At 42.0% G+C, this 12,374-nt stretch overlaps 1 protein-coding gene across 14 annotated transcripts in view; it reads left to right on the top strand.

The window, feature by feature from the left end:
* ACACA (acetyl-CoA carboxylase alpha) overlaps positions 1 to 12,374 on the top strand; it is a 153,150-nt gene that overhangs the window by 85,399 nt on the left and 55,377 nt on the right. For all 14 annotated transcript variants that reach the window (XM_076354490.1, XM_076354487.1, XM_076354486.1 and 11 more), the window contains 2 exons: positions 449 to 604; positions 1,210 to 1,356. In XM_076354490.1, the coding sequence (XP_076210605.1) occupies positions 449 to 604; positions 1,210 to 1,356 (303 nt within the window). The remainder of the gene's footprint in view (positions 1 to 448; positions 605 to 1,209; positions 1,357 to 12,374) is intronic.

Here is a 12,374-nt window from a genome sequence, read left to right as displayed (position 1 = left end):
GACCTAGCTTCCATGATCAGTCAGTGGAGATACGGATACTGTGCTGTTCGACTACATAAATAACAGAGTTCTCCTCTCTGCTCCCAGCTATCGCAATCCATCGGCGTAGATACAGTGTCAGGGGAAATACTGGTGAATGTGAAGTCATCTAAGTCACAGGCTTTTTTTCTGTGGGGATGTGGCTCTGTTCACTTTGCTTTCTGCTGTGGTATGGTAATAAGTCAGTGATGCTCAGATCGGTGCAGTAATGGTCCAGCACTGTCTCCAAAGGGTAGTAATGCATGATGAAGCATGGTGTTACAGGATATGCGAGCATTAACGTGTTTGTAGAGAACAGAAAGAGGCCTGATCAGTCTGGAATGTCCTGATGATTTTTGGTAAAATTTGAGTGAGATAGCTGTATGGAACCAGTGGATTAAACTGTAATTGGTCATGTTTTGTGCTGCAGATCATGTTCCAGGCATATGGGGATAAACAGGGACCGCTTCATGGGATGCTGATCAATACCCCGTACGTGACCAAAGACCTGCTTCAGTCCAAGAGATTCCAGGCACAGTCTTTAGGGACATCATATGTCTATGACATTCCTGAGATGTTTCGGCAGGTAAGTGTTCTTAAGGCCCGGTGGGTTGTTCTAAACTTTTGTACCTGCAAAGCACTTCTATCAGTTGCCATCCTTGCTTGTCAGGGAAACAAGTGGCCTGGAGTGGCTAACAATGGTCTCCCAGGATCTATACAGCCATGAATTGAGTCTGCTTGGAAAGAAATTAGGACGCCTGATACACTGCTGCTATAGTTCCATTAATAAGTCAAACAGTAGAAGCTGAAATGTAAACTGTCTTGCATTTCTTGTTTATGTTTCTTTGTTTTCCCACCCTGTTATCCAGCCTTCCTAGAGGGTTGGACAGTGCAGGGGTGGTAGTTCCTAGGATAGGACTCGTACATCATTGAATGTGTTAATGAGTTGCAGAATTGATTGTGTATCTGATTTGCTGGGTTCTATCCTGAAGCACGTAATTTGAATTATGCTACTTTGAGTGAAACTGTGTTTCATAGTTTAAATGCCAAAGTAATATCCACTGAATATTGTCAGTCAAATTGGGAGGAGGGATATTTCAGTGTTCTGTCTTGAATATTAAGTCACAGTAGATTGAGCAAAAATATTTGCAGATGACGTTCTTAACAAGAATTTATCTTTTCATCCTCTAGTCTTTGATTAAACTCTGGGAGTCTATGAATGAACATGCATTCCTGCCAACACCGCCGCTGCCTTCTGACATACTAACGTACACTGAATTGGTGTTGGATGATCAGGGCCAGCTCGTGCACATGAACAGGCTGCCGGGAGGAAATGAGGCAAGTTGCACTTTCTTTAACGCTACTTTTCTTTCCATATCCTGCAGTACATTGTGTTTTGGACTAGGTTTGACAATTGTAATGAAAATTTACCAGCCAGGCACAAAATCTATTCATTCAGTCTTTCACAGGTGAAATCTCTCTCTTGAAAATGAGATTTTTGTTTCATTAAAAATTAATACCTTCCATACAATGGGTATTTTAACCTCCATAGTAAATGATCATTCCATTTCAAACCTGTGCCTATGCTGTTTTTCCTTCATAATTAAAAAGTGCTCATTCAGCTATTCCAGGTAACTGGGGTTTGTATTTGAACAAAATATGTTTTACAAGACTAAATAGAAATGTTTTCATTTGCTTAAAAAACGAAAAACCAGTTTTATGCTTTCCATTTAAATACTCACCATGCAGTGTTTGTGTAGCACACTGGCAAGGTGTGTGCAACATCCCCCTCTAGTGAATGATTTACTTGAGACTAAGAACCTGCTAATGCTGTTGGGATAATAGTTACTCCTTCAGCTCAAGCAGGAGGAGGCTCTGCTGTTGTGGTGGGCTTTTGCTGGTGTGTCATCACATTAGCAAGCCAAAGATTGCAGCATTGAAATGACTGGAGAGTAAACCTGACTAGTAGAAAATGTCTATTTTTTTTGCCTGGGCTACGTGGGATTCAGTAAGTGAATGTTCCTACAGTAATTTAAATTTGAACAGTTCTAAGTGGTGGTATCATTTATTTTTTCTTGGCATCATTGAACTAGCACCGTCCTTTTACTGGATATATAACTTAAGATTTGCAAAAGCTCTGTTCAAAAACGTCAAGTATAGTGATGAGAGGAAATAGGGGGGTTCGTCACTATTTACTGCACGTATCTTGTCAGGGGAAGGTTTTGAATGTGATGTTTTCAAATTGAACCTAATCAGTAAATGGTGACTATGGGAGCACTATGTCCTTGTCTTTTGCTGGCCTATAGGAGAAATGTTTTAACTAGTATAATTAAACCTGAAATGAGCTATTCCCTGCATTCTTAGTGAAAGCTGAGGCTGCAGTGCTGTGGAGGCTTATGCCATCATCTTTCTCTCTTTCTCTGCTCTCATTCAGCGTTTGAGTGGATGGTGGCTGGGGAAATAGCAAGTCCCTCAGGGATGTAGCTCTGTTCTTGCTGAAATTACAAGCACAGAGCTGCCTGGGCATGAACATGTAGTGTTTACTCTGCCAGTATGAATACAAATAGTCTTATTATAAGAGATTCTGTACCCAAAGACCACCAAAAAAAAATTAGGAGTTTTTTTAACCCTTGGTAGACTTTGTTGTGCTCAATCTGAAAAGAAATTACATGGCTGTTGTGGTGTGCATAGTGTTGTTATCTAATGCACAGGTTCAGGCCCTGCCTCTGTGGCTCTTACACTGAGGAGCTGAGTCACTGGAAAGTGTGATAAACAAGGGGAAAATATGATGTTCCCCCCACGTTTTTCAGTCTGGCTGCTGAAGATTGCTTCTTGTGGAGGTATATGGCAGACTCTAATCTGCATTTTAATGACTTCCCAGAAATGAGGTGAGGGCGCTGGCCGCAGAGATGAAATCCCAGCCCAGGGTTCGGTGTCTCGGGGAAGCCTAGCGAGTGGTCAGACCGGGGAAGTGCTCTGTGCCTCCCCAGAGAGGCGTGCAGCTCACAGCTGGTAGTGCTAAACTGTCAGCCCGACCTGTCTGCAGCTGGACGAGTCGCTGTAGGACCATGTGCGGCTGGAATGAGGTTTGAGGCTTTGGTATTGAATTCTGTTACCAATAGCCACTGCACACAATAGCGCTCATTCACAGGTGAGAGCGGACAATCTGAGGAAGAGGTTCCAGCAGCAGTCTGAAGGACAGGTGACATTCAGGAGGCGACGAGCTGCCGAACAGATTCATTCCTCCGTGTTGCACTTTCTTTATCTGGATGAGCTGACTTTAGGCTTTTATGGTTTTAATTCCATTCAGCTGAGGAAACAAATTTTCACAAACGCGTGCTCAAGTTTCTCTTTCCAAAGAAGATGGCTGCAGGGGTGGAGAAGGAAGAGACAGGATGCTAGATAAATTCAGAGCATAAGCCTTTTCTTTGTTAAGGCTGTAAGTGGATCCATTCTGCTTTTTTTGAGAATCAGTCTGCATAGCATCTGGGCAGAGAAATACTGCATCTTATCTGCCAGGAAGCAAAGATCCTTGGGGTAATCCATCTATGTGGCAGTAGCTGGTAGTATTGCATAGGAAGAGGAGACATGCCACAAGGAGCAGGAGAAAATATTAATTGCTTCTGCACTTCTTCCATATGATACAATGGTGAGCCATTCTCAAAATATGGCACATTTCCTTGGCTCTGTAAACTTGTCTGAATTTGTTAAGGAAGAGTTTTGTCCTCAGATAGATGTATTTGACTTCAAAATGCTAGAAGCCCATATACACTGAAAATTGTGTTACAGGGGAGATGATCCCTAAAGAAACGAGTACAGTGGGGAAGTCGAGGTTCCCAAGCTTTGCAGTGGCTTACTTGGTAGCCTTAGTCAAAGTTTTCACTGCTTCAGTTTGTTCATATCCTAGTAAGATGGGACTGCTCTGGGGTGTTATGAGGATAATTTAGACAAATATGTTTTAAGAGTCTTTGAATTTTTACTTGCTAAATAAGTGCTGGATATTATGTTAGACAGCATTCCCCTAGTTCTGGTTCGTAACCCTTGATGGTCAGTGCCAATGGAGTCTGTGCCTCAGAGATCCAGAGGCATGAGCTGTGTCCAGCTCAGACCCCAATGAGCTGACAGGCGGGAGTGCTTGGTAGGAACTTTCCAAGTAAATGTGATTTTTTTTTTTTTTTTTTTTTCCCCTTTCTTCCCAGCAAAAGTTGCTGATTTTCTGAATCTGAAGTCTTTTGAGAGATTGTACATCATGTGTTTTTTATTAAAGAGGAAATTTCTGTTGAAAACTTCTGAGTGTGGTAAATATAGCTGCTGTTTAGTGCATTCAGGTTCCTATTACTGTTCGACTTGTTTTAGCTCAGAGACTCAAACACAGCTATTCCCCCATTGCAAGTGAGCGCCTTACCGTCGTGGTATCAGCTGTTCTGAGGTAGGGCTTGTCTTTCCTGTTGGAGCTGTGCTACATGGTATGAACAATTACATTTTCTCTATGTGAAAAGGGGTCAAGACTCTCTTCCTCTTAAAGCATTCAGCTGAGCTGAGTGCCCTAATTGTTTTAGCTAGCAGGCGAAATTGAGAAACCAGCATAAAATCCAGGAGATTTGTGGTCAGTGTGTTCAGCTGGATGTCAACAACCGAAGTTGCAATCCCTGCTCTAATACGGGGCAGAGCAGGAGCTTGAGGCTGAGTTTCTCCTGTCCTCTCAGATTTTGCAAGCAACGTTCTGGGCTAACCTGGCTAACCTGTCTATGTTTTCAGGAAAATCTGTGAAAAGGGAATTCTTAAGAACTTTCACAAAACGAGGTTTTTCTCCGCTTAGCTTGCGACCACTTCACGTAGCCCACCACCTCATTTGGCAGTAATTATCTCTTTGCTAGTAGTCTCAACAAAGAAGCCAAGGACTTAATGGACCATGAAGATACAACTTGCTATTTATTCCTAGATAGTGCTTGCTCCTTCTGAGCAGAGGATCCTGTGTCTTGTCATGGCCACGCGGGGGAGCTTGCAGCGCTGCTGGCCGTGCCGCCTACTCTTGCAGCACGGAAGACATCACTAATGCAGGGCCTTTTTCCAACCTCTTGTCCACTCAGTGCAGCCAGAGTTCTTCCTGAAGCGCATCTGCTGTTTCTTTGGACTGCAGACAGAATCCTGGATGTTGCCTGGAGCTTTCTGCTAGATGGCTTCTGTTCTGGATCCTTCATGTTAAGCTTGTGAACTGTGTCCTGGTCTCTAGTTACCCTTTTTTTTGGTCTGGTTTTTTTTGTTTTGTATGTGTCCTCTATTGCTAGTCTGGCTGCTTTGACACCTCTGCTCACCTGTGAGACTGTTCTGATAAGCTCTGTCTGCTACCACAGGATTTCAGTAACCCAACACCCTTGACAAGACTGAATGTGCCATGCTAAAAAGTTGAGAACAGTTTGTAAATAATTCTCAGAGCCAGCAGGTAGAGAAGGGAGCTGAAGAAGACAGTATTTTATCAGTATTTAACCAGTCGATTAGCTCCCTTCTAATGCTCCTGAGTAAAGACTGAATAGACTTTGGGACAAATGGGGTATAATTTTTTGTACAACTGTGAGCATATCAAGAGCTAAGCACCAGAGGTGGATGCTCAGCCTGACTCCAGTCTCACTCTTAAGATAGACATGGACCATTGAAACGTATAGAGTTTATATAGGCGGGAGCAAAAAGATCTCCTTGTAGTTTGTAATCTTATGCATTTTACGCTAAAATGTCTTTAAGAAGAAAATTTTAAGTTCATACCACAGCCTGGATGCTTATGTAGATCATAACACGAGGCTTTTAACATTTCTGCTATTTTATTTTTTTTTAAATAAGCGGAAGCCTTTTTTTTAGTGGCACAATCTTTGGTGTTTCTGGCTAAGATCTTCACTGGGCATGTGGGGTGGAGGTGTGTGGTTGGGACTTTCTACACTAATATTGGGAGGGGTGGGTTTGAAAGGATGCAGCACCTCACCCTGTTTGACAGTGCAAGAGGAGCTGATGGCTGTCCTCTGGGAGCCTTTTGCCCTGGCAGCTCACCTCTGTCCTGCCCGTCATCTAAGCCTCTGATGTTGCTCTGTAGTTACATGGCTGTGCTAAAATGGGGAAATCTCTGAAAGAGTCAGAAATTGTGTGAACACAGACAAGTGAACAGGGCTAGAGTTCAGAAGTGTATGGCAACTCACGCAGTATTTAAAAACATGTTGGTTGCAGTAGCTCTGCTGAAGACACGACCTGTAATGTAGTGACATCCTCTTCAAATGCCCGTTGAAGACGGCTTTGTTCCGAAGATTAGCATATTAGCTGAAATCTTAGTGTGAAAAGGTAATTCCCTCAGCCTGTTGGAGAACTCAATATGTTACTTGTCATTCTTGAGCTGGGCGTTCTGATGTTTTTCTATAGCACTTTATGTATTTTGACTACAATTTACCGTGATCCTCTGGCACTAGGACTGCACCATCCGCTGATAAGACCCAACTAATCTTCAAGGACAAGGAGAAAGTGAGTGTAAGGAGCGCCTGCAGCAACACCCCACATTACCCTTCGTCTCAGTCTCATGCAGTGTGCACGTAAAATGTGTCATTTTCCCTGTTGGCACTAGATGTCACAGTTTTTCCTTCTCAGTAGCATGAGGATCAGAAATAATCCATAATCAGAGCTGTTAGCTGGAGCGTTGGCAGGCACCCTTTCTTGTGAATGTGGGAAGGTTTGGCCAGGTGAAATTCAGGACGGCGGTGGGCAGAGGGCTGCTGAAACTCTGCTTCGGCAGCTCCCTGGATTGCCTGGGGCTGAAAGGTGTAGCTAATGAATTTTATACAAGCAAAGCTTAATAGTTGAACTGCATGTTCTGCTTTGTCACCCCATGTTCCTGCATTTTATGACAGGCACAGGGTATTAAAACATCCGCTGGGTTACTTATGGCGGATGGTAGGTACTTGAGAAAAAGCAGAGAACGGGTGATGGCAAAGTCAGTGAATTAACATGAAGGTGAGGGAAAACACCCGTGCATCTTCTCCCCCCTGCCCCAGCCCCACCGCTATTCTTCCCAGAGATTACTGTAAAAATAGTTGTTTCTCTTTGGGTTTCCCAACCCTTCTTCTTGATGAGTTTTGGGAACAATCCTAACCTGAAGGCTCTTCTGGCAGTAGGAATGGGTTTAAATAACAGGGAAGCTGGACAACTATTTGTGCTGCACAGCAAGTGGTGTCTCCTCATCTGAAATACTCATCATGCAATTTCAGAAGGTGATCCTCCTTTGGCAGAATAATTTTAGCCCCTATCAATGAGATGCTCAGAGGTCACCATGAGACGTGGGGGTAGGGATCAGGACAGAGCACGTTTTTGTCATGGACTGGAGAGTGTTATTTTTAGTAAAAGGTGGAATGTCTTGTGGCAAGTGAAATATAATACAAATTAAAAGAGGGTCCCCCTAGCATCACTGAAAGCTGATTTTTTTTTTTTTTCCTCACTTATATGCCTAGATCATTTAATGTAACTTTAAGAGTAGCAGGTGTGTGCATGGGAGGATGGGACTGGTGTGGGGGGGTCTTTTGAACTCTGTTCGAGATGGGATGGATGCATGTCACAGTGTATAGGGAGCATCTCCTTAGCTGAACAGTGGTTGTACGGTTAAGCAGGCGTACTCTGTAATACCTTGAATTGTTTGAAGGGTTAATATTCATGCAGATCAGTATCTTCAGTGTGCTGTTTCTCACAGTGTTGTAGATGCAGTATCTCCCATGGCCTGATTTTTGAAAAGGTACATGTATGCTATAGCAATACTAGATGTTCAAGATTTGAAAAGGCTTTCCTTACAGAACCAGAGGTTATGAGCCTCTAACATATACCGTTGAGTTAGTTAGAATTTAGCAGTTATTTAAAAGGTGAATTTTTGGAAGGTTATAAGTAAATTTTTTTTTTTTTTAAATTTTATATAATCAGTTAATGACTGTTGAATTTCATAATGCTACCAGACAAATACAGAATTTTAATTTTGTTACCTTTCTTGTAATTCTGAATTTTATCCAACGTTTACATTTAAATCACACCTCTAATAAGTGTATTTGATATATGTTAACGCTTTACAAAAAATAAATTCTTGGGCAGGAAATAACCCCACACATCGCAGGTGAGGCTCTCAGAGGACACTGAAAGCAGTGATTGCCCAAATCATGTCTTATTCAAAGAGCAACTAGAACTCCAAATTTCTTGAAGGGTTTTAAAATCCACAAATACAAGCATTACTAGGTCAGAGATGTAAGTGGTGGTGCAGAGAGTTTTATTTTGTATTTTGATATAGATGTTTGAACATGTGTATATGGATAATATGGATACTGTAGACAAGAAAGTTCTTGCCTACAAGAAAGCTCCTAATAAAGGTTATCTGTCGCTCTGTAATATACTTTATCTGTCTGTAACTTCACCAGATGCAAACTATTTCAGCTGAAGTTTTCAAGCCTTACACTCTGCCTAGGGAGAAGTTATTTATTGTTTAGTTTGGAAAGCTTCATCAAAAATGCTTTTGTTTTGGTGAAGAAGCTGGCAGTGTTGCTCACAGTTGATTTGGTGGGCTTGCAGCAGGAACTTGAATTTGATAGAGAATTTGGTTTGGGTTCAGCATTATGCTTTTTGCTATCCCCAAGAGACACTGTGCAAGCTTCATACCTTGCAACACAGATGTGTGTGCAGTAAAAACTACTTTTACAGTGTCTTTAATGGCTTTTTCTGAGCTTTCCTTTTGGTGCTCTGTGTCCATCCACTTTCCCTGAACATCAGCCAGCCTTTTGCTGGTTTGCTTCCTGGCTTGCCATCCGAGTGCCCTTTGGTCTGGTGCAAGGAACCAAGGCAGTACGAATTCACGTCTCCTTCAGTCCGCTGTACTGCACGACGCCTTTTACTGAGCAAGCCTTTGCCACGTGTCATCCTGGAACCATTTCTTCCCATCTCTCATCCACTTGGCCGCATGCTGTTCAGAAGAACCATGCCAATGTGTGCTTGGCTGTGCTGCCTGCGACCACTGCTTTGATCACTAAATGACGCGTTTTTCAGAGCCAAGAAGAGAATGAAGGAATCCTGGGTTTTGGCACTCCACCCTTGTCAAGGCATTAAGTCTGAATGCCTCTAGCAAACCACGTGCATCATGCCCTTTTTCTGGGAGTTGGTTCATGCTGAAGATAAAAAATTTTACAGCTTTTGGTTACAGCATAAGTACGGAGTGTCTCTCTTTTAGATCTGAAGTTCTTGGCATCAGATTCGAATGATGAAATACCAAAATTGCTACGTCTGCATCAAGTAAAATTTCTGGGGATGTCTTTGTTCCTTTATAGAACACACCTTGTCCACGGCTATGCAGCAGAGTGATTCAGCATCCTGGGGTCAGTGGACACTGGTTTACCTCCAGAAAAGACAGAGGTTGTGAAGGGGGAATAAAGCACATGTTCCTTGATTTAACAATGTCAGAACGTGTGTGCACAGCAGGGCGGAAATGTGTTTTCATTAATGTTCAGCTTCAGCATTTCTAGTGCTCACGTGCTAGACCACTACAACTGTTGCATTTCCTTTCTTATTATAATTTTTGTATGTAATAAATACTGACATACAAATGTATTCGTGTTTTATATATATTTTTTACATCTAAAGCTTACATATGATACAGATGCAACAGAATGGGAACAAGACAAAAGTGTTGTCAGGGTTCTGTAAGTTCAGTTGTTCTACTTAGAGATTTTGAGACCCGCATTCAGGTTTCCAAATTTGGACGTAAATAAATAAAATGAAGCATGGCATAAAGTACCTAGGCTCAAGCATCATCCTTCTTGTGAGAGAAGTAGAATAAACCAACACAATTGGCATGGCTCAAGAGTAGATACTGTCAAATAATAAGCTGTTCTCGTTTACATCAGATTTTCTGTCAGCTACGCTTCTCCAGGAATTACAGATCCTGCTAGAAAGAGACTTAAAAGCTCCCTCTGCCTGAACACCAGCCACCATTTGCGTTGGCTTCCCTTCGTTCGGAGTCTGTTGTGCTTTCAGGAGGGAGACGGGGATCGGTTTCTTCCCCATTCCCCTCGGTGCCTGTTGTCAACAGCTCCGGCTGCCACTAGCAGTCAATTTGTAACTGCATCAGTGTGTGTATTACTGTTCACATCGATAGCGCAATTAATGTTGGAGTCAATTTTGGTGTTAATTTTAGGCCATGATTAGTGTTGACACTGTGTGTCAAACTAATGGCATTTATGAGCACCATGAAAATGAATGTTAGTTAATACCGTGTTTTTACTATCTGTTAATGGTTACATTAAGCCAAAGATCTAGTGGGAGAAGGTGTGTATAAAATTATATATATAAAACTTGTGTGTAATATATGTGTGTCATGCAATTCTGCATTGCTGGTGCTATTCAGGGAGCAAATGACATCTGAGCACTGAATCCTAATCACAGTTTGGAACATCAGAAATAATGATCACTTCTGATCGGAGGTTGTGAATAATTCATCTGGTTTGATTTTCACGTTCTGTCCAGTGATACTTTTCAAACCAAATGTGTTCCTACAGGAGAATAATGGTCCCACTTCTTATGGAAATACTGTGGCACAAATCATTTTACCAACATAAAAACAGTTAAATAAGACGGTTCCTGCTTTTATTTTTTCCTCCCTCTCTTCTTCATTCCTCGGTGTGCTGGGAATAGAGCTGTGGCAGGAGAAGCACTTCCAAACTACGCTGGCTCTTAAAAAGAGCCCGTTTTGAAGCCACTGCTGCTTACCATCACCCATTATTGTTCTGACAGTGCTCTTAGGTGATTAGCTCAGCCTGTCTAATTAACCTGTGAACTCTCCATTTTTTTGGCATGCTGCCGTTAACTTAAAAATCTCATCTTTTTTTTTTTTTCTGAAATAGAAAGCTATCCTCCACTACCCATAAATTTAAATGGAATCTACACTGTTCATAGCAAAAAAATCCTTAGTTGTGCCCTGTGATTTTTATTACTGGATAAATGGCACAAAAAGCGCTATGTATTGGGGAGGCAAAAAGACACACAAGTTAATAAAGTGGTGCATTTAATTTTTCTTTTCTTAAATGGCATATCGTTGCTCCATATTTATCAGCTATAAAGTATTTCCAAGAGTTTGTGTTTGCTGTGCCCTGGCTAGATAGTTTTTTCTATTCTACTAGTGAGCATTAACAAAAGGGATTTTATTTATGTAGCGGATACATGATCTCGGGTTAGGGAACTATTCCAAGACTTCTGTCACAATCTGAATTTTCTAAATAGGAAATGCTTTTAATTTGCCTGTTTTCTGTACTGTCAAAAATCATCAAGCTGATGAAAGTGAGGAAAATCTCTTGCATGTTGATAGGTGAGACAGGCTGTGGGACTAGTCCTGGATACTAACTGAGCTCGGTCACTAGTCCCTAAGCCCTGGAGCAAGTGTTCATTCATCTGCCTCACATGTGAGCTGAGGGTGCTAGAATTTTACTTTCAGTATGTTGTGGTTATTGTGTAGGTTTCTGGCAGTGTCTTTATGTGTTTCTATCTTGCAGTTTACTGCAGTGACAAGTATTTATCAAATACCAAGCCTGAGCATTTCTCCTGTTGCTCGTGTGGCTTGTGTTCATCTGACGGTGCTTGAAGCTTCCTGGTGTGGCCCTGGCTGATGGGATCAGTGTAGCTGCAAGGAAACGACTACTTGGGCAAAAACCTGGAAATTAGTGTTATTTCTGTGCTATTTTGGAAGAAGTTTACAGTGCAGTTTTAAAGAGAATATTACCCTATCTTCCCTTTGGGTTTGTATCAATACCTAAAGCTGGTTTCTGAGGTGGTATCAGAAAGATTTGGTAAGTCCCCACTTAAGGATTTTAGTTATGGCAGGGAAAAAAAAAAAGCCTGTAAAATATGGTAAAGAACTGAGCTGCAATAGGTGATGGGTTATAGACAGGCATCCCTTATTTCTTAGAGGCTAATTTTGAAGCCTTTAACTTTGGATTTGCAGACTTTTTTAACCTGCTGTTTCTAATTGCAAGCTCGCCCACAGTTGAGAGTTAGAACAGAGACACAGTATCCAGTCCCTGGCATCTCTTCCTGCAACAGTCAGGTCAGAAGGACAAAGCTTACTTTTCTTCTCCTTTTTTCACCTTTATTCTTCCTTTTTCTGCTATGAAAGTCCAGCAGTGGAAGAACAGAAGTCCAAGGAACCCCTCTGGCTGTGTAGGTTTGTTTGGGATGAATTAGGTTGCTCTTTCAGACTCTGGACTGGTTGTCTGTGTGACCCCTGGTCTCTTTGCACACACTTTCGGTCTGTGTGCCTGACCAACAGCTGTGTCCACTTGTTTTACAGCATTACAACTCTCCCCTTT

This window comes from Aptenodytes patagonicus, chromosome 17 (assembly GCF_965638725.1).
Source record: "Aptenodytes patagonicus chromosome 17, bAptPat1.pri.cur, whole genome shotgun sequence".
Lineage (NCBI taxonomy): Eukaryota > Metazoa > Chordata > Aves > Sphenisciformes > Spheniscidae > Aptenodytes > Aptenodytes patagonicus.
Note: the sequence above shows the minus strand (reverse complement) of the source record. Positions and strands in the feature narration are given on the sequence as shown.